Source organism: Pocillopora damicornis, chromosome 8 (genome assembly GCF_964200805.1).
Source record: "Pocillopora damicornis chromosome 8, jaPocDami1.2, whole genome shotgun sequence".
In the NCBI taxonomy this organism is placed as follows: Eukaryota; Metazoa; Cnidaria; class Anthozoa; order Scleractinia; family Pocilloporidae; genus Pocillopora; species Pocillopora damicornis.
In genome coordinates, this window is record NC_142677.1 from 13,917,050 (window position 1) to 13,938,536 (window position 21,487).

Sequence of the window (21,487 nt, forward strand, 5' to 3'; positions counted from 1 at the left end):
GCAACATTTGGCCTCAATTTAATAACTAACCGCCATTCCAGCGAATTGTACGGTAATTAATTCGCTGGAATGGCGCTCGGTCATTTTTCTGTTGACCGGCTTCATTCGCCTTAAAGGAGGCAAAGTCGAATAGCTTACAGTTTTATCGTGTTGTGTATTTAATAATCCATTTACTGTTATTTACTCTATTTTGGTTTCATGAGAAAAATCGCGTGTAAATTTTTTTTCTGAGGGCACTCGTCAAGGTGCGGAGTAACCTTAAAGGCAACGACAGAAATTGGATCTCCCACAGTTACGCGAACACTAATTTCATCACTTCCTCGGGTAAAAGGAAAGAGTCTATCCAAAAACGTCAGTTACTCCCATTCAAAGTTTCTAGTTTGCAGGAATCAGTACGTTTCTTCCCCAAATAATTACGGTTAAGAATATTCCAACTTATAGTCGTTGTCTTCAATCCACAGAAACTCATACTAATTTGGATTCCAATTATGGGCAGAATTCAAGACAGAATCTGCTTTCAGCAGACAAGTTCCATTATCTAAATGTACCCCGAATTGACATGATCACACCATATGACGACTTTGAATGTATCTTGAAATGTCTCGATCATCCTCTCTGCGTTTCTGTGAACTTTGCCGCCGAAGGAAAAAGTGGTGTGCGTTACTGTCCTCCAACAAGTTCAACGACCCCGACAAACTCAAAGAAAGCAAGAGTTGGCATCACTATTCGTCTTTTAAGGTAAGAATCTTTTGCTATCATTAAAAAGTAGTTCAACTTTAAATGACTTAAAATAACTGCAGTAAGTTCAGTAATAATGATAGTAATCCCTCAAGAAGTACACGTGCTCTTAGCATACAACAAACGAAAGGCACTGTGTCCTTTCTATTTTTTTAATTACAGAATCCTTGTGGAAGCAGCCCATGTCAGAAAAATTCTACTTGTCAAGCTGGTTTTATTTTAAAAGGATACCGTTGTGTCTGTCCACAAGGACTCGGAGGAGCAAATTGTAACAAAGCTATTTTGTAGCTTATTCATCAAATAATGCAAATATTCCTGCCTTTTTATGCTTCAGTGGTATTCCTGTTTTTCTGCTTAAGTAAATTTCCGAAATTCTCCAAAGTCACTAACTTTATGTTTAAATATGTTAGTTGTGTATAATGAAAAACCCCCTTTTTACTTAGGTTTTCGATGGCCAATCCGTTTTGCGGTTTGGGGAATCATTAACTTCTAACACAATTTAGTATGTTTTTGGTTATCCCCAACCGACTCATTGCGATTTAGAGAACAAGAGTTATGTTACGACTTGTAGTGAGGGAGTCATTCGTGCCAACTTATCGAAATCATATATAAAAGCTTTACACAAAAAGTATTTGAATTTGATGAAAATACATTTTCATCTAGACTGCCAAAAAAGCCACTCATTTCATTTCCGATTAGTAAAATGAGAATGCCAGGACAGTCTAGTACAGCAGAGAGACCTATAGATCTCTGCATCGTGTGCAAGGACTCATATAGGAATCTTTTCTACTTTTATTTTTCCAGTCATTCTGCCTCAGAACTGTTCCCAAACCCCAAAGAAAACAGGAGTTTACGAAATTTCCAATCGTGGATCAGACTCATTCCCAGTGTACTGCGACCAGACAAGTGATGGAGGTGGTACGTCAAACTAAAAAGCAGGATCTCGATGGGTTAACCGTTAGGAGTAAAACGGTCGAAAATTCAGCCGTTAGGCGTATAAAATTGGCAAATTTAAACCGTTAACCGTAAATAGGCCAAAGTTTAACCATTAGACGTAAAACCAATCAACACATTGAGACCCTCGAGTAAGGGTCATCAGTATCGCTCTGAGGACTAACGCTCCAAACGTCAGCCTTTAAACTCTTTAAGGTGGCCAATTTACGTTTTCAACTAAGTTGACAACATTAGATTACCCTGTTATACTCTCCCACCGACGCAGCACCACAGTTTCTCTCCAAACTAACCCCCTTTTTTCCCCAAAAAATATTTCATTTAGAAGTGGCTAACTCACCTGGCTAGGAAGGTCCGTGGACTTAGGTCATGTCCATTCAGTCAATTATAAAAACTATTTCTAGAGTTTTCCAAAGGAACAAGCAATTTTCACTAACCTGGACAATTTTTGACAATTTTTTTTCTATTTTAAGGTTGGACGATGATATTCAAATACATTGGAGGAAATTCTTCCTCTCCGACTGCTGACACGTTATGGAGTTCATTCGACACATTATCAGAAAATGTTATCGCTGCCTTAGATACCATTTCAACCTACCAGGGAAACTACAAAAACCGTATCGTTCAAAGTTGGCAAATTTTTAGCCCTCAAGAGGTAAGTCCGGAAAATATCTACACCACAAGGGGTTAGGCTAAATGCACCTTATTTTACAAATTTCTTATGCAATGTCAATGTATTTCCACAGAAATGGCCTGTAAAAGTAAATCACTAGCAGTTAGATTTTTGGATTTTTTTTCTCATAAGCCTGAGGTTTCCACCTAATGGAAACTTGTCTTCAAAGTGTTTGTTACGAAACACTTTTCCAAATGATGTTCATCATGTTCCTAAAGACAAATCAAGCAGGCACTTTTCTCAACTGCTCTTACCTCTTTGGAAAGGAATTAAGGAATAGAATAAAATAGAATATAAATGGTATAAAAGAATATAAACCAAAACAACTTGTTTCAGAGAGTAATATCACGGGCCATGCAATGAGATCCCTATTTGTTACGTTGCTTTGTTTACCTTACTTCCCAAACCTTAAGAGTGTATCGTCTTGGAAATAGGTATAAGGAAAGTGCTTATGTTTTATCCTTGTAGGAGAATAGTTCTTAGAAAAGGAGTTATGTTTTAAAATTGTGAAATTCTCGCAAGAGAAACAACGACCGGTCGCAAGGTCAAACCACAACAAAATATGCAAACCACAATGATATAAAATATTCAAAGAAAATTCTGATCTGAAATAAAATTGCTCAATCCGAAATTACGTTAAAAAGTACTCAGGGTGTGAGGGAGCTTTTAATGCTTCGAGGACGATTGAAAAACAAGGGTTGCAGTGCCAAAGACAAAGTGATACTAGAACCAAGCCGATACAATAACTTCGGGCTCAAAACTTTGCCTTCTCGAGTTTACATAGAGCCATGGCATGTGGTACTGAAAATAAGTTTGTAAAAACACAATAAGAATTGATCAACAATTCTTTAAATTCCCCGATGTAACGATTCTTATCTTATCCCATGCTTATGTATTTGATATGTAAACAACAGATAATTTTCTTGTATGACTTCAGGTTCGTGTAGTGCTTTATACGAATGGGGCAGAAGTTATGTCTATGAAGTTCAATGCCAGAGGAACAACTAACGTGGACTGGTTTACACAAAATAATCTACTTCAATCACCATGGACAGATCTTAAGAGTGCGACAAACATATATCCCTTTAGAATCAATGGACATCACGGTGCACGAAACTTTGAAATTACAGCTAAGTAAGTAGGATGCGCTAATGATGTTGGGTGGTTTATGATCGGGGGAGCTGACTGTGCCTGGGAGAGATTTCACCCTGTGCCGGCAATTCTATACAGCAAGAAAACTCACAGAATCACATGGAATAATGTCCAAGGTAGAAATTGATTTTAAAATTCTTGAAATACTTCTGCTATGGTGAAAATTGATGTATGAAATCTTGGAACACCTTTATTACTGTTTTTGTTTGTTTGTTTGTTTGTTTGTTTGTTTTTGTTATCAAATCAGGGAAATAACGAGATATTTCCTAAACAGACCTAATGGAATGGTTTCGTTGTCATTCATTTTTTATTTCTTTTTTTTTATTAAAGCAGATATAATGGTATGTAATAACTTGCTGAGATAGTCGTAACTGTTCTAGTCGACTCCTCCTTGGATAACTCGGCAATCTCCTTTTCTTCTTCAAGGGCGTGACCAGGATTTTTGAAGCGGGATGGAGTGGGAGGGGGGGAGGGTCTCGCTGTGTCAAATGGAGAGTACTCGCCAGATTGCCATGTCGACCTTTCTTAAATATGGTGTAATAGTGATATTTTTAAGACGCCTCAGCGCTCCCCTCTCCCCCTCTTTATTTCATCCGAGTGTCAGAATTTAATTGCAATTGTTAATTATTGGGCAAAATTCCGTTAGGAAATTGAGAGGAGAAGTGTAATAACTGCACGAGTCATCTGAAATTTAACCTCTCCGATGATTAAAAGGCCGGTGCTCTAAATCCGGTTTCACTCGGAAAAGGTCACTTTTGCTAACTTTTTATTTGTTTTCTTTTCTCCATCTATCTCTAATTATGGATTATGTATTATGTTAACAATCTATTTTATGAGATCTCAATCAATAGTTTACTATGTATTATTTATCGCTAGTTTTTTTTGTTATATTCTTTTCTCAAGCCGACGTCGGGGGCGCTGAGGTCATGGTTGTGTATGTACGTTGAAGACCAAGGATGCCAGCCAATGAATGATCTGAATGAAATGTTGAGAAGTAAAACTTCTGCCTTAACGTTATACGCAAAATGACTGCAAAATCATACCAAGGTGCTTGACTGTAACTCGTTGGTTTTGAAGAAGAAGTGGCTTGTTACTGCCAACGACGCTTATCTTTATCCGCCGTATTCTCTCTGCTCGAGACATTTTCTTTTCGTCATCAGAATTTGACGCGAGCTTGTCAGAGAGATATTCGTTGACCGTAACTTGCCAACGAAACTCGCTTTTATTAAATAGCTTAATGGCTTTTATTCTTTTCGATACTAATGCAATACCTTCATTTGACGCGCGTTTCGCTCTCTCTAAGGAACTACTTTTCATGGCGTTTTGAGGTTTAATGCATCTTATCGAGAACTTGAAACTAATAATCAAGTTGCTGCTAGTTGCCCTTCCAGATGTGTTCACAGACCCGACGGACTAACTCTTAGTTCTTATTACTCAACACTTATATACCGTGATTCAAATTAGTTAGCACATAACTAAAGACATATCGAAACACTCACTGATAAACACACATTGCCATTCAGAACGTGCAGGAATAAAATATCTGCTTAGCTTCGTAACGCAAATAAATTGTTAATTAACACAGTGGTATAGTTGTTGTGTTAGTTTTTAAATAAGATGGGAATTTCAAACAACTTTGTATAAGTTCGATAACGGTGGGTAGGTGTAAAGTTAGTGAGAGAAATAACCTTGAAAATTAATGGCCTTTCATCATTGCAGCCTTTATGTAGCGAAACTGGCCATGGAAACGAAGTTTACGCTTTGGCATTCTGTAAAATTAATATTTGAATTTTCCTCATATTTATTCCTCGCGTAGACTTCTTGTTCAATAAAATTATACCATAAAAGGCACATAGACTCTAGACAGCTATAGGTTGAAAAGTAAACATGAAGTTAAATGAAGCTAAGATCACGCTTAGTACAGGTGGGAAAAATTCAGTTTGTACTCCATGTCTGTATGACTTTGTGCCATGTCTTTCACTTGGATCTGTTTTCTGTTACTGGAGCTGTGTTCAATGATACCCAAGATTGTCTGGTCAGAAGGTTGGTTATTCACGTATGTTCTTTGACAAATGAAAACTGAGAAATCGATTCTTTCACTACTACCGTAAAAAAAGAGGCGCGATTGACAGAAAATAAAGCAACGGTGTCATTGTTATCGTGTTTTCAATGTTTCCTGCAAGATACAGATGGCGGCTTTTCAATTTTCTGATGGAAATAGCACGTTAGCATTTACTGCTGTTTGTTCTTTGACATAATGGGCCGGTTATTTGCACGATGCCAAACTAACCGAAACCACGGTTTTACCTAATCATTGGATTTCGAGGATTCTCTATAGGGGGGTTGATTTAATTGAATGAATGTCCTTCCACTATTCGCTTTCGGCCCTCTTGACACTGTTCACAAAAATAAAAGTTCAGATGAAAGGTTCGGCCAAATAGAAGATGGCTTAGAACTCGCTTTTGTTAAACAAATGATAAACTTTGTTTAAATAACCAGCTGTATGTGTTTCGTGGACTGTTGAAGATGGGAAAAATTAAAGTGCGATGCGATAAAATCGCACCGTAAGAAATCGCAACAAATTACCGAAGAGCACATCCAGACATTTCTGTTTTATCTTTTACAATTGGAGGATAGTATATTTTAATAATTTTAGAGAAGTTGTGAGCCCAAGTGTGCTACCTCATTTGCTCATTAAAAAAACATGACGAACTCTTATCTGCCATTCACCCAGATTATTTTTATGAGGCGTACTTCAAGCAAAATTTCAACTCTTACAAATGAAGGAATTTACCAAAGGGGCAATTAATTCCGCTTTGCGGAACTTAAAAGCACCGTAGGTAAGCCTTGTAAAAACAAATAAGATAAGCCTAAACGGACATGTTGACAGCTTCCTAATTAACACTCAATTTCGTAGATGGATGTGTCGTAACCTAAGTAAAATATTTATGAGAAAATGCAAGCAGCTCCTCTCCTGACATAGACATGTTATTGAACATCATCATTCTGAAATAGGGTGAAAAGCAAAAATTTTCGAGCCAATTCAGTTTTGGGTACAAATTCAGGTGATTCCCACCGGTGAGTAACATCTGGGAACGCTTTTTCCAGCCTCAAACAGAACCGTTAGTTGCCTGCGGCAATCTAAAATAAAATGAGTTGAAAATTCCCCCAAAAATTAATGTTTACATACACGAAAAAGCACTTAGGAAGCACTTAAGAAAAAAAAAACATGACGAACTTTTATCTGCCATTCACCCAGTACTACAAGCAAAATTTCAAATCTCACAAATGAAGGAATTTACCGAGGTGGCAATTATTCCACTTTGCAGTACTTGAAGGCTCAGCAACGTAGGAAAGCCTTGTAAAAACAATTAATATAGGCCTAAAAGGACAAGTTAACAGTTTCTTAATAAACATTTAATTTCGTTGGTGGATGTCTCCGTAACCTAAGTGAGGTATTTATGAGAAAATGCAAGTAGTTCCTCTCCTGACATGAACATGTTATTGAACATCATCATACTGAAATAGGGTGAAAAGGAAAACTTTACGAGCCGATTTTGGGTACAAATTCAGGTAATTCCCGCCGGTGAGTAACACCGGATACTTATTTTTCAACTTTAAACAGAACCGTTTGTTACCTACAGCTATTTAAACTAAACCGAGTCAAAAATTCCCTTAGGAAATAATGTTTACGTAAACGAAAAAGCAATTACCGAGTCAACTGTTGCAAAAAAAAACTTATCATTATCTTATCATATAATGTTATTTACCACAATCAAAACAGAACATCTTTATTATAGCAAGTGAAGCCTCTTCGTTTCTCACCTTTTTAGATTAATATCTAACGGAATCTAATTTTTAGGGCGTCATAAACTTTTATTAACTTGGACATATTTTTTTTTCACCACGTAAAATCAGAAGCGTGTTTCAACACAGCGTATGACTTCGTTACTCTAAACATCACATCTACCTCACTTAAGCCTAAAAGAACATGTTAACAATTTTGTAATTAACATTCAATTCTGTAGATGGATGTCTCGTAACTAAGTAATATTTTTAGGAGAAAATGCAAGCAGTTCCTCTCCTGACATAAACATGTTATTGAACATCATCATTCCGAAATAGGGTGAAAAGAAAACTTTTCAAGCCAATTTTGGGTACAAATCCAGGTGATTCCCGCAGGTGTGTAACATCTGTATGCGCATTTTCCAACTTTAAACAAAACCGTTGGTTACTTGCGGCTATTTAGACTAAACCGAGTCAAACATTTCCTCAACAGAAAATTTTTACATACGCGAAACGGTTGCAAAAAAAAAAAAAAAGATTTACATTATCCTGTTTTCATCTTATAATGATATTTACCATCAACGAAACAAAACATCTTTATTATAACAAGTTAAGCCTCCACGATATTTATATTTTTGGATTAATCTCTAACGGAATCTAATTTTTTGACATATTTTTTTTTCACCACGTAAATTCAGAAGCGGTTTTCAACAGAACGTATGACTTCTTTGGTCTAAATATCACATCTGCCTCGATTGCAATCAAGAGGCAATTTTTTAGCATCCTTAAAAGACTAAAGATGCTGTAAAGGAGTTCAAAGTATAAAGAAAAACTGATTTCCTTTAGAATAAACGAGAAATACTTCGCAAAATTTGGCCTCCAAATGTCTTAGTTTAATACCTGAGCACCATTCCACACAACTGATCTGTGGTTAATTCGCTAGAATAGTGCTTGGTCATTTTTCTGTCAACCGGCTTCATTCGCCTTAAAGGAGGCAAAGTCGAATAGCCTACAATTTAATCGAATTCTGCATTGCATAACCTATTCATTGTTATTTAGTTTATTTTGGTTTCATGTGAAAATCGCGTGTAACTTGTTTTTCTGAAGGCACTCGCCAAAATGAGGGGTAACCTTTAAAGCAAAGACAGAGACTGGATTTCCCACGGTAACGTGAACACGTAATATAATGGCAAACATGGTAAACTTTCGTTATTGATAGAAACAATACTAATTTCAGCAGTTTCTCGGGTAAAAGGAAAGAATCTACCCAAAACCGTCAGTTACTCCCATTCAAAGTTTCTAGTTTGCAGAAATCAGTACTTTTCTCCCCCAAATAATTACAGTTAAGAATATCCTAACTTTTAAGAATTATCTTCAACCGACAGATACTCGTACTAATTTCGATTCCGAGTATGGGCAGAATTCAAGACAGAATCTGCTTTCAGTGGACAAGTTCCATTATCTAAATGTACCCCGAATTGACGTAATTACGCCATATGACGACTTTGAATGCATCTTAAAATGTCTTGACCATCCGCTCTGCGTTTCTGTGAACGTTGCCGCCGAAGGAAAAAAGTGGTGTGAGTTACTGTCCACCAACAAGTTTAACGACCCCGACAAACTCAAAGAAAGCAAGAGTTGGCATCACTATTCGTCTTTTACGGTAAGAATCTTTCGCTATCATTAAACAGCATTTCAACATTAAACGACTTAAAAATAACTGCTGTAATTGATGTTTCTTTTTCCTTTAAAGTTTCCTTGTTCTTCCAATCCATGCCAAAACGGAGGAGCTTGCGTTGTCGCCAAACACAAACTGGAGATGTTCGAGTGCATCTGTAAGAACGGTTACTCTGGAGAATTTTGTGAAAAAAGTAAGTTTAAATTATTTGATGCAAGATTCGCCATTGCACTGCATGTCTGTATAGTATCTGCAGATTTTCCTTAAGTTTATTTTATGGTTAAAGCAGCCTTTACAGAATTGTATCCATGTATTTTTCCCCACTCCTGGTCATAGTTCATCTGATGGAACAAAATAAAAAAAATAAAAAACCAACCAAACAAACCAGCAAAAAAACTGGTAATTTACCAAATATCCTATAGCTAGATTCATTCCCCTCTTTTTTGTATTTTGTAGTATTTCCAGCCGTTCAGCTTCAGAACTGCTCTCAAGCTCCCAAGAAAACTGGGATTTACAACATTTTCAATCACGGATCTGGGCCTTTCCCTGTCTACTGCGACCAGACAACGGAGGGTGGAGGTATGTGGCACACTGATCATGAATTAGATACTTCAGTGGTTTTCGTAGAAGTCGTTGCTTTGAGGTAGTGAGGCGACTTGGTTTCGAAAACCTTTGGATTTAAGATGCTGTAGCTCCTAGGTGGATGATTTTCTGCCCCTTTCCCACTGTCTCACTAATAGTCAATGTTGATACCTAAACAGTCATTAGAAGATAAATCAGCGCATTGGAGACAGTCTCACCAAAATCTGAAGTTTACAGCAAGAAGGTTTTTAAGCACCAAATGGTTCAACTCAATAAATCGCTTTGTTTGCTGCGCGCCCGGTTTTTTCCTATTCCTATTCAAAATTGCCCGACATAAACTTCATCCTGTTCTTTCTGTCTTTTGCGTCACTTGGCAGCAAACTTTAGTGTCAAAAGAAAACAGTCACAATGTAATATCCAGTTATTGAGGCGGAAAAAAACAAGAAAATGTCATGAAGTAGGCAGTTTTTAGTATTTAGGACTGTTTCAGTCTGAAACTGTTTCTAAATGCAAAACTTAAATGTATTTACTTTTACATACATTTTAAGACCATTAAAGGTTAAGCTGGAACAAATTAACATGAGGCAAGAGCGGTTAGAAATAAACTAAAAACGCGTTCAAATCGCGGTTTCATGGAGACAATTCAAAATTTGGAAAATCTGGATTGCAAGAAGCTTACAATTTCTAAAAACCACTTTTTTTGGTTCTTTAATCAAGGTTGGATGATGATATTCAAAGTTATTGGTGGAATAAATTCTTCCTTTTCTGCTGGGGAGTTCTGGAATTCATCCGACACATTTTCAGAAAATGTTACCGCTGCCCTAGATACCACTTCATCCTACCGAGGAAACTACAAAAACCGTATTGTACAAAGTTGGCAAATGTTCAGTCCTAAAGAGGTAAATACCGCTTAACACGCTGTGCTGACCTAACGGGTTACATCTTCCTAGATAGGGTGTGAGATAATTCTAGAAAACTCAACACAGCGGTTGGTCAAGTGTGAGGCATGCGCAGATAGATGATGTATGACCGGCTGCGCGCCGATTTCCCGCTCAACAGCGATCTGCAAAAGGAAGTAAAGTAAAGAAAAGGAAACCTTAAGACTTTTTAAAACATAGGGGGATATTTGATTTCGAATATTCTGTTGATTTAGTTTTTTTTGGTGCTTTACCAAAGCTGTTATACACCTTCACGGTTTCAACCCTTTAACCCCTGAGAGTGACTAGTATCTAATTTCTCCATAGAGAATCACTCCACAATGGCACATTAAGATCATGAGAATAAAAGAAATGATCATCGACTAAAGAAGCTCTTGATTTTTAAACAAATTCTCCTTGTTAGCACCTTTGGAAATGTAGAGTGAACAGTATGGAGAATATGCATACTGATGTTAGGGTGTAAAAGGGTTAAATATCGTGGCCTAAAGGTTTTTATGGTTTTTTAGCCTGAATTAACTACATCTGTGTTGGGCCGCCTCTTAAGACACTTTTTAACATCGTCTCAATTCCTGCACATGTGGGAATATTTTATACTTGTGGTTAACTAAAACCAGAATTTCGTTTAGTGACCGTGACAGGTTTCTGCTACCCTGCGAGAGTTTAGTATCTTGTCGAGGAGCCCGGGGAAATGACTTAGGCTGAGGCTCGAACCCAAACTATAAGTCTTGCACGAAGAAAGTGTTTGTTTCCTTCTAAAGTTGTTGCCCGGAAATTTTAAGTTTCTAAAATGGTTGTAGATTAATTACACGTTGCATTCTTGGCTAAAAGGTAACGCGTTTCTCGGTTTATAATGAGCATCGAAGTAACACAGGGTACTATTTGGCTGCTTTTGCCATGAGACCTGTGAAATATGGGAATGGCTAGGCTAGGCTCCCTTAACCCTTCAAGTGATTAACATGAAACTTCTCCCCATAATATCCATACATTATCCAGCAAACTGGTAATGAGAATACTCAAATCTATCAGGTAGGAATTGTTATCTTATCTTAAATTCTCGTAATTAATTTACAAGGAAAGGCGAGGCCGCAAGAAGGGAGAATTAACAATCATGATCAGATTTGTTGGGTGCAGATCCCAGATCTTGACTGCTTGCTTGCGCGTATGTAGGGACAACAACAGAAAAAAAAAGAAAAATTAAAGAATTAAAACATCAAAAGAAACACGAAGTAAAATCAATAAAAAGATAAGAAAAAATACATTTCAATAATTACCGACCTTAATTGAAGTTATTTTTAAGAGTTGCAAAGCTGACGTCTCAAGCGTTACCCCTTCGTCAGGACGCTTTGACGAAGGGCTAACGCTCGAAACGTCAGCTTTGAAACTTAACGGTGGCCACTTCACATCATCAACTCGGTTGATATTACCAAATTACCTTGTTATACTCTCGCATCGACGCAGCACCACAGTTTGTATAGAAACTTTACCCCCTTTATTCATTTGACCCTTCAACCCCACAAGTGACCAAGACAGAATTTCTCCTTACAATATCAATACAATATCAAGCAGGCAGGTGATGAGAATAGAGAAGAATATCAATTATGGGTTATTAGTTGATCCAATACCAAATTCTCTGAACGAACATCATAAGAATTGTATGGCAGATAGTAAGGAGAATCACTAATAAGATCTTGGGAGTGAAAGGGTTAAAGATATATATTTTTTTGTCACTGTAGGCTCGTGTAGCACTTTACACAAATGGAACTGAAGTCGTGTCTATCATATTCAATGCTAAAGGGACAACACACTTGGACTGGTTTTCACAAAAAAATTTTATTCAATCACCATGGACTGATCTTAGGAACGCAAAAAACATATTTCCCTTTCGCATCGATGGCCACCATGGGGTGCGCAGCTTTGAAATTACTGCCAGCTACGGGGGATGTGAGCTAGACTCTGGATGGCTTGTGATTACTGGACCTGACTGTGGCTGGGAAAGAAGACAAGGTGTTGTCCCAGGAATACTATACAGCAAGAAAACTCACAATATCACATGGAATGATAATCAAGGTAGATATTGCCTCTGAAAATCTTGTAATACCCTTGTAACTGTTTGTTTGTTTGTTTGTTAGTGATGATTATGTGCCCTGAAAAACCCTGTCCAATGGTTTCGTAGATATTCTTTCAATTTTAACATTAATGACCATGGAGATATAACAATACCTGATCCCCAGATATTATGATATATTTTTCGAATTATCCAATCGACATTTTCTTGGGATTATTCGACAAAATCCTCTTCTTCAACGTTTTTACACACTGTTATTCTGGGGTTAAGGAAATTAATCATAATTGTTAATTACAAGGACAAGATCCAAGTTTAAACTTAAGAGAAAGTTGTACAATGATGGAGGGAGTCAACTATAACAAAACTTCGCAAATGTTAACAAGGCTAGAGCAAACTAAATCTGATTTGTGATTTTTTAATGTTTTTGTACACTATTCATCTTTAAGAACGGATAGTTATTACGATGATGGTTTGTTTAGTGAGATCTAAACAAATAATTTACTACGTATTGCTTATCAATGTTTATTTTAACCTTTTTTTTTTCAAGCTGATGTTGGAGTTGCTGAGGTGATGATTGCGTACATACGTTGAAGACCAGAGATGCCAGTCAAGTAATAAACAAAGCAAACAGACGTAATCTAATTAAATTAAGAAAAAACTTGACTAATTGATTGATTGATTGTTAGACCTCCAAACTGACTGACCGACCGACCTACCTTTCAACTTAAGCATCTAATTTCTCCTTAAAGTATCACTGCAGAATCAAACATTAATGTAATGAGAAAAAAAAAGGAAATCAATGTAATTGATAAAATCTCAATAAATTCTCATTTTAAGTATCATAGGAAATACATTGTGAGCAGTATAGAGAATATACATATGCTGATAACGAGGTTTCACCCTTCCTCTTAATGTAACAGTTCGGTCAAAATTATAATATGAACTCCTTCTAAGTACATTTTTACTCCTGATTTCGTATGGACGTTTATCCGTTAGATTAAAAGAATCCTGAAATAATTATTAAGACTGTAAAGAAGCAACTCGGATTTGTATGAGTGGTTATTTGATATGTTATGTCACATTTAGAGAGCTCGTACCGAACAGAAATGTAAGTGGTGACAGATTAATGCTTTGAGTTGTAGACTTGATTAACAGCTGATTCGTTTTGAATTAAACCTGATACAAGGGTTGTACTTCATTGCTTATAAATCCTCTTTACTGTTTAAAGGATACAGTGGATTTGCAAAGAATAAAAGTTCAATAAAATCGTATCTCAAGGAGTAAGCTTTCTTTGAGTTCAAAAGCGTTTTGCTCAAACTGCGACCTGTGATCTTATGTTGTGATCGTCCGGGTGAGAGTAGTCCTGAACAAAACTGTTGTGGGCAGTAATGACTGACATTTCGACAACTTCAACTGTAACATTTGGGTTTAAACTATTTACTGTACAAACTGTAAGCTAAATTTTTCAACTATAGATATAATCAAGAGATCACGATCCCCAAAGACAAAGTTAATGCCAACACAGGAATATTTTCTACAACGGTAAAGACGTTATTAGAAAAGGTTCCGCTAAGCCTTTTAAATGATTTGTTGTTAGCGAACAAACACGGCGAGGACGTCTGCAATCCCAACATTTCCTGTGAGATGGAATCATAACAGAGGCTTTTTTTTCAAAGGCTGAATGATTCTTTAATTAAATTGATATTCATTCAGAAGTGAGAATTTCGCATGTGAAAAGTCAATGGTGCGGATGTACGTCTGTTCGTTGGTGAATACTAAGAAACAAACAAAACAAGCAGAAACAAACAGGTACAGTAACAACGTACCAGGTAGTAAATGTGGATTGTTCATACAAGACCTTTCCATAAGTAAAGACTAATTTTCGGGAAATGGGAAGAAAATGCGAACTAGTAGAAGACGTGATCATGAATTTCGTGTTTTGCTTGACCGTTTTTCCGTGGCCCTTTGATGATTAAAGAGAATAGTGTGGGGGGGAGGGGAGGAAAGGGAAAGGGTCAAGCCCCGTTTAAGATATTTTGAAACGATCACCACTTTTGTTTTTTTGAAGATGTTCGTTCATCTTTTTGACTTCTTTGACTACGTCGGGAAGAAAAAAGCTGCTGAGGCGATAAAATCTGGTGTCTCGAATAGCATGAGATGAAGTAATACCTGAACCACAGAATTTTTTGTTAGTTATTGGTACCCTATCAACAGAATACAATGCCGAAAATATTTCAATATCAAAATTACCGTAATTTTCCATACGCGACGCCATGCGCTGCTTGCTGTATTGGATACTAGGCTGAGGTGATCGTCTGTCCCAAGGACATACTGGATGACTAGTAACTACCAACCAACCGATATCAGTTTCACAACCAGTGTAAGGGCCAGTTATCTCAAAGAAGCGATCGGAAACTATGGGACCCAGAAGGCCAAAATTTACGGATTGGAACAGCTTGAGATCACTCCATGGTGAGTAAATTAGGTTTTCATGTGAAAACCAATTCAAGTTGTCGGTACCAGTGGCATTGAACTTGAGGGAGGTGACTTGTTGACTCTCCTTGTATATAACGACGCGAACCTGAGGTTCATTGAAGTTAAAATCGACTGAAATTAACCCTTTGTAAAGAGACAATTTTTGTTAACTTTAACATTACGATATCACAAAACATGAGTAGATTTTCCAGGTTATAGGATCTTCATACTGTATCCTTAGTAACAGTTCGCATCATAGTCAACATACTAATTACTCAAGTAATTACTCGTTTCTAATCCATTTGCTACTTTCAAATTCTGAAAAAGTTCACAAGTCCACAATTTCCATTAGTTCCCTGACTGCTGAACGATCTCCTGGTGGCTTGAGTTCCTGCATGGCTTTGACTATTCCATTAGCTACTGCGCTCAACAGTATTCTTACCCAGATGTAATAAACTATAACCAAGTGTATTAAATTTGCCCTTATTGTCAAGGAATGATACCAGGTGATAGCCCCTCTCATGTCGCCCTTTCGTAGCAAGATTGTATCCTTTTAGTAGACTAAAAGATTACACGAAGAAGTTACAAAAAGTACACGAGAAATGTTTACAGTGTATTTTAGTAATCCGAAAAGCTCACCCTTGGTGCCTTGCTTGACTATATGGTAGATCTAAGCGTTTCTCAAACTGCCCCCGGCACAAGTTTCGTATTCAGTAACATGAACATCTGAGAAGGTGAACTACTTTTCAACGGGGTAAAATATTAATTTGTGGCATCTTCGACATAAATCAAATATTTTTCAAGGATTTCAATTGGCATTGTCTTTTATGCGCCTTTAATCCCAAATGATTGCAGAGGCTCTTTCAGTACCAAGCGTCATTTGCAGGTAATGAAGCTTATGCTTTTACTTGGGCATGTGTACTACTGAATGTTTGGGGTAATTCATTCATTAACCTTCCTCACCTCTTTAGGGTTAAAATTCTTCCAGTTCAGTACAATACGATTCTTGTAATGAGTTGGATAAGCTGACGTTAGGTCGAAGGTTTCGTTGAGATTTTCATGATATAGGGAGGGTGACGACCAAATTCCACCGACGTCCAATGGAGAGAGGCCACTAACAACTTTTAATACCATCGTCCAGCCTGTGAGGTGAGAATTTTATTAGACAAAGATTTTAAGAATTAAGTCATCTCGAAAAATCTCCCATCATCTAACGTTTACGGAACAAAATAAAAAAGAATCACTGATCTGATCCAACAGCAGTGTTGGACAGCTTAGAATGCGAATGGAAATAACAGGTGATGGAAAAAGAGGAAAAGGGAGTCACGTACACCAGTGGAAAAAATGCAATCGTCCATGTGAAACGAATGGATGATCTAGCAATTCCATGAATACGCTCGAGCGAAAAGCTACTGACGGAGTCTCCACAAGGCACTGACTACGCTCTCCAGTTATATTTGCACTGATCAAGGGAAAAGTTAGTACTGAACGAAGACTGGGAACAGATTGAGACCAATTTTTCTTTTATCGTTTCATTATGTAACTTGTACCGATCATACAGAATATGAGATACCTCCTCCATCATATGTCTGATCACAGTACACAGGAAAAAGGCCCCATTCATGGTGAGATGTATTGTAAACTCCCGTTATGTTGGGTGCATCAGAACAATTATGAAAGTCTGAGGAAAACAATTTATATCGAATAAGTACAGTAGAGAAAAAACCACAGAGGCTGCGTCCCGTATAATTTAACCTCGTCATGATGAGCAGAAAGAAACGGAATATATAACTTTTAGATATAACATGATAAGATGATGAAGCCAAGTTAGTGAATAATGAAGATTTATGCTTTTTCCAAATCAAATTTATTTGGTCGCTATTAACAGTCAAGCAATTTAAAGCATCTCGCGACATAATTATGCGCTCATGGAATAAAACTTAGACGCTTTGGATTTGGAAGAAACGAACAATCGCGATGAGAGTTTCCATCCGTCTTGATTAGCAAATATTGTGTTTTTATTGAAAGTGTTGTCGTTGTCGTCGTGTTTTATCATAAGAGAAATAACCTAAGGAGAGAAGATACGTACGTTCTTTGGCAACTAGGTTGCTGAAGTTTAATGGCGTCGACGTGATGTTTTTCATACAACGGTATCCTTTGCTGGTGTAACCCGCTTGACAAGTCATATTCTTCCCGCAAACATCAGTGTTACATGGACTCTGATGATACAAGAACAATAATTTTCTCAGAAAACCCTTCGGAACACTCTTTTTTAACGGACCTGTCATTATCTATTACCTGGGGTAAGGAGGGGGGGGGGGGGAGGGGGGAAGTAGTTGTCGTGTTGTCACCAGCAGAGTCTTATAGGTGGTCTACAGCAAATTGACTGAACATGAGGGGGGGAGGGAGGATCATAAGAATCTTACAGAGCCTCGTGGGGGAGACAAGATATATTTTAATGTAACACAACCCAAATCCTCTAAGGATCGTCTTTTTGGTCAAAGATACCATACCATAGACTCATAAACGCACGTGCCGAGCTATTGTTCTGCCAATAAGATCTTTTGTTTTCCATGTCCTTGCTGCCGCCGCCGTCGTGGTTTGCTTAAGTTCCCTATGAACGAAACTGGTTCTACGTAGAATGAACGAGTGGTAGTCCATTGATTCCAGATTTATACATCATTTTTGGTGGGGTTTGTCGTAAAATGATAAATCTCTTGGTAATGATTTGACAATGAGTCTATTCAAGTGGCACATTTTGGTTTTGAGTAAAGGTAATACACCTAAAGTTACATTTAAAAACACTGCTCAGGTGGACGAGCTCACCTAATTGGCCTCCTTGTGCTTACACCTCTAGTGGCGGCTATAGCTACATTAAGACACCTACTTTGTATTTCTCTTCCCAGTAAAAAGCACAAAAAAGAGATTTGAACGTAAGACACATTTCAGTCGACTCCCTAGGGAGTGGATCACGGAAGAACAGACCTTCATTCCCTGGTAGGTAAATCCTAACCGCTGAACCAAGTCTCCCGGATGTCGTACGTCAGTGGAGTCGCTGATCTCACACAAGTATCGGTTGCTATGTTCCAGCGGTCCAACATTATAAGACAAGCAATTGGGTTCAAGGAAACATCGGATGCTGCAGACATCTTCTCTTGGTATATCTATTCTTATCATAACATGATTGAGGAGAGTTCTGTCTTTCATTGGTTTAAAATAAAGCAGTACTCGGCATTCTTCTTCAGCTGCTAAGAAATGAAATGAGTTCGATGGATAAGGCATATCAGTTACAAAGTATTCTGAGAATGACAACAAGTTCTCAGACCTTGTCATCAGGTTACTGGTTCCCTTTTTTTTTTTCAATTGTTCGACAGAGAACGTCGTAGAGAATATAAACATCCAATTGTAGGGTAGAAAGTACTTTTCCTAGATTTACTTTCGTTTGTTTTGTATGTTTGTTTTTAACTTACAAGCTGAAAGAACTAACAAGTCGTCAGTGTACGTTTTCAGCGCCCATACCTTTTTTTGGGGGAGTAGGATGACAATGCAAAAATACGAGAAAAAGCTTCATTATTATGTTACAAGATAATCTGGTTTTATTGATTGAGTTGAATATGCAAATTTGCCACCCTAAAGGATTTCAGAGCTGATTTTTTCAAGCGTTTGCTTTACGTCGGAGCAGATAGACGGTTTCATGAGAGCAAATGTCGATCTACACGAGCGTTTTAAAGTTATGTATTTCTCTCATGCCCTTTGCAAAAACAAAATACACTTTCAAATTGCAAATGTTTTCCTAAATTTGGAAGTTTCGCAATTTACCAAGATCCGTTGTTTATTTTGCGTTCATTTGTGCCTTCCGGCAGGGGTCTCCCCAGGATGCTTGCCTGAAGGAGAAAGTCTAGCGCCGTCAGAAAATGAAGTACTTTCAATGCCATAAGATGAAAACGTTCTTTGCTATGGAAGTTCCATTTGTACGACTTTTTGATTATAATGGTGATAGGACCGAGTAGTCAGACGAGTGATTAACAAAATCGATTTGTCAATCACGAGTATGATTACAGATAGAGTTGGACGTCACGGAGTCCTGTTACCAATTAATCATAACCGTTTCAATTTCCGAGAAAAAATACACCTAGGACAAACATCTCCGGCAGGGACAATGTCTAAAATAACATTCCTCTATTTTAGAAAAAACACAGTTTTTCAGAATAAGTGGTTGTTGCTATGGTTATTTTGATCAATTCTGTGATTGGTGGATCGAGTCGAGTGGACTTAGTATAATTGTATGCTTCAACTCTCCCATTACAGGTGTCCGATAACGGCTACCTGTCTGTTCATAACTGTACATGATAAGTGAAAAATAGATCAGCTAAAGCACCAGTCACATTTGAGGAAATTGTAATGGTTATGATTAACTCCGTAGTGACATAAAGGCGGCTCTGAGGAGGGCTCGCCGTAATCAACTCCTTCAAATAAACGGAGATTTTCATTTTTATGAATAAAAATGTGAATGCAAAAACGGACTACTCAACTTTCATTAGAGCTGAATTAGGAGGACCAAGTCAATTAAAACCATGCAGCGAGGGAAATTCGTGTTTCATTCTAATATCAATTACTTCGGGCCCTTGTTTCGTTTCCTACTTTCCTTCGGTTGTATTCTCTCTCTACTTCATGGCTAAGGTTCTATCAACTGTAGCCCTTTTTAAGTTACGCTATTTCCATGTTATGCATTTGTAAACGACAGCGGTGAAAGACATGCAATTCTGCATGGATTCTGTTTGGATTCCATTACCTTAATGTCGACTCCAGCAAAAATTGTGATCTGTCACTTTTTGCCTTATATAGACTATGCAGTACTGAAAACCATTGCCCCATTAAAATGTATCCCCTATACAAGCAGTTGATTTTGACATAAACCATATATCAATACCTGCACTGATTGTAGTGTAAAAGTGATATAGAGCCAGCCATATAAGCCTTACACTCATTGTCATCATCGTTGTTTTGGAGGAGTCATTCCGATGATCGCATCAAACGGTCTCAGCGTCTGCCGTAAGCGTAACAGCCTAACTCGACGGAGACATCGCCTGCAAGAGGGAGATTAAAAGCCTAAGTCAACGGGCACAGCGTCTGAAGGGGGATTAAGAGCCTAAGTCGACGGAACCGGCGTCTGACGGAAGATTTACCTCGCAGTTCAACGAGAATATTTGGATTCCTTTGATGTGTGTGATTTGAGTTATTTCCTCCCTTTTTCCTGTCTTCCTTTTTTGTTGTTGTTTAGAATGGTGATTATGTCTGAAAATGAATTTGAAGCAAGGGAAATGAACTTCCCTATTACCTTAAATACTTCGAAGAGTAAGAATTCACTCTGCCTTCCGTAAATAGTCAGAGATATTGAGAATGAAGTTAATTCAGCTGCTTGTTTTATTTCGACTATCTAAACACTGGTTTGTTAAGATGACAAAAAAGAAAATATCGAGCCTGCTGGAAACCAGTGAATGACATCACGCAGTGAAGAAGATAACCAAGTTCACACAGAGGGGTTCCTGCCTTAATAGGATATTACAGAAATAAAATTCTGTGTATCCCCACAGAATTTAGTGTAGAAACGCGAGTTTATGCATTTTGCCTCGTAATTCACGGGCGGGAACACGGGCTGTCAATCTAAGCACTTTGACAACCCAGGCCCCACAACCAACTAATCAGTATGTTCAACGGATATAGTCATTATATTATCAGTCGAGGATTCAACCAGTTATACTCACATTCTTTGCCTTTCAGTTTTTCTTTCCTCGTCAAGAAGAAACGTGGGCATAGAATAAATCAATCACAAAACTAAGTATCAAAACACGAAGAACAAAAATCCTTATTCATGAATTCTAGGTTTAGGTCAGTGACTCTGTATCAATGCCCATATGCGTTAAGATTTAAAAGTTAAAGCTTAGTGCGTTATACGCAAAGGCCACTAAAATGGAGCTACATGCAAATATACATAAATAAGACGTACTATGATGCGTCTTGGGTGCGTACTACGGTCGCTACAATAATCAAATCGATGCTTGTTAAAATTTTGCTCTTCTCTTCGCTCGAAAAAAGTTTCTCAGCGGTTGTGACAGCTGGCAGGCGTTTCCCCGATCTCTATCCAGAGTTCTCTGGTCTCCTTGTCGATACCCATCTGCCATCAACTCAGATCTACAAGTTTCTCCCTTTTTCCCAAATATTTGGAATCTTTCAACTGCTAAAATTTCCCCCCAAACGGCTCTTTGTCCCCGATTACCGAACGGCCGCGGCGATTCGCTTTCGACTATCGTCTACGCTTCCTTCACGCAAACCAGCACTCGTGTCGAACAGTTTCTTGTAAAAAGACCACCTACGATAGTAAGAAGTACGTTAGTTTTAACAAAAAAGATTTTTCCCTATCTCAAATTTGAAGTACACTACTTAACCGG

The 21,487-nt window shown here is 37.7% G+C and overlaps 3 protein-coding genes across 3 annotated transcripts; 2 read left to right on the forward strand and 1 right to left on the reverse strand.

Moving 5' to 3' along the window:
• Nucleotides 1-597: 597 nt before the first annotated feature.
• On the forward strand, nucleotides 598-3,500 carry LOC113679962 (uncharacterized). The gene is made up of 5 exons (XM_089180879.1): nucleotides 598-738; nucleotides 901-1,006; nucleotides 1,543-1,656; nucleotides 2,163-2,344; nucleotides 3,300-3,500. The coding sequence occupies exons 1-5, from the start codon at nucleotides 598-600 to the stop codon at nucleotides 3,498-3,500; spliced, it is 744 nt and encodes a 247-aa protein (XP_089037005.1).
• A 1,969-nt stretch (nucleotides 3,501-5,469) lies between these two features.
• LOC149041500 (uncharacterized) lies at nucleotides 5,470-13,834 on the forward strand. The gene is made up of 7 exons (XM_089214169.1): nucleotides 5,470-5,557; nucleotides 8,686-8,963; nucleotides 9,054-9,171; nucleotides 9,435-9,557; nucleotides 10,278-10,459; nucleotides 12,232-12,565; nucleotides 13,111-13,834. Exons 1-7 carry the CDS (start codon nucleotides 5,485-5,487, stop codon nucleotides 13,152-13,154), a joined length of 1,152 nt encoding a protein of 383 aa, XP_089070295.1. The 5' UTR covers nucleotides 5,470-5,484; the 3' UTR covers nucleotides 13,155-13,834.
• LOC149041501 (uncharacterized) lies at nucleotides 13,693-20,463 on the reverse strand. Its single transcript, XM_089214146.1, has 8 exons — nucleotides 20,377-20,463; nucleotides 19,969-20,125; nucleotides 18,024-18,286; nucleotides 17,128-17,257; nucleotides 16,612-16,719; nucleotides 16,002-16,180; nucleotides 14,814-15,144; nucleotides 13,693-14,200 (listed from the first exon to the last, which is right to left on the reverse strand). Exons 2-8 carry the CDS (start codon nucleotides 20,033-20,035, stop codon nucleotides 14,157-14,159), a joined length of 1,122 nt encoding a protein of 373 aa, XP_089070272.1. The 5' UTR covers nucleotides 20,036-20,125; nucleotides 20,377-20,463; the 3' UTR covers nucleotides 13,693-14,156.
• Between the last annotated feature and the right edge of the window lie 1,024 nt (nucleotides 20,464-21,487).

Excerpts from the sequence above, each read along its gene's own strand:
- LOC113679962 (XM_089180879.1), top strand. The coding sequence starts at position 598 with ATGTCTCGATCATCCTCTCTGCGTTTCTGTGAACTTTGCCGCCGAAGG. Across the intron at positions 739-900 it reads ATCACTATTCGTCTTTTAAG|AATCCTTGTGGAAGCAGCCC; the intron begins GTAAGAATCTTT and ends TTTTAATTACAG. Across the intron at positions 1,007-1,542 it reads AGGACTCGGAGGAGCAAATT|TCATTCTGCCTCAGAACTGT; the intron begins GTAACAAAGCTA and ends TTATTTTTCCAG.
- LOC149041501 (XM_089214146.1), bottom strand. The coding sequence starts at position 20,035 with ATGATGACAATGAGTGTAAGGCTTATATGGCTGGCTCTATATCACTTT. Across the intron at positions 17,258-18,023 it reads TTACCTACCAGGGAATGAAG|AGTCCATGTAACACTGATGT; the intron begins GTCTGTTCTTCC and ends TTGTATCATCAG. Across the intron at positions 14,201-14,813 it reads GTCGCGTATGGAAAATTACG|GAAATGTTGGGATTGCAGAC; the intron begins GTAATTTTGATA and ends TCCATCTCACAG.
- LOC149041500 (XM_089214169.1), top strand. The coding sequence starts at position 5,485 with ATGTCTTTCACTTGGATCTGTTTTCTGTTACTGGAGCTGTGTTCAATG. Across the intron at positions 10,460-12,231 it reads AAATGTTCAGTCCTAAAGAG|GCTCGTGTAGCACTTTACAC; the intron begins GTAAATACCGCT and ends TTGTCACTGTAG. Across the intron at positions 12,566-13,110 it reads CACATGGAATGATAATCAAG|CTGATGTTGGAGTTGCTGAG; the intron begins GTAGATATTGCC and ends TTTTTTTTCAAG.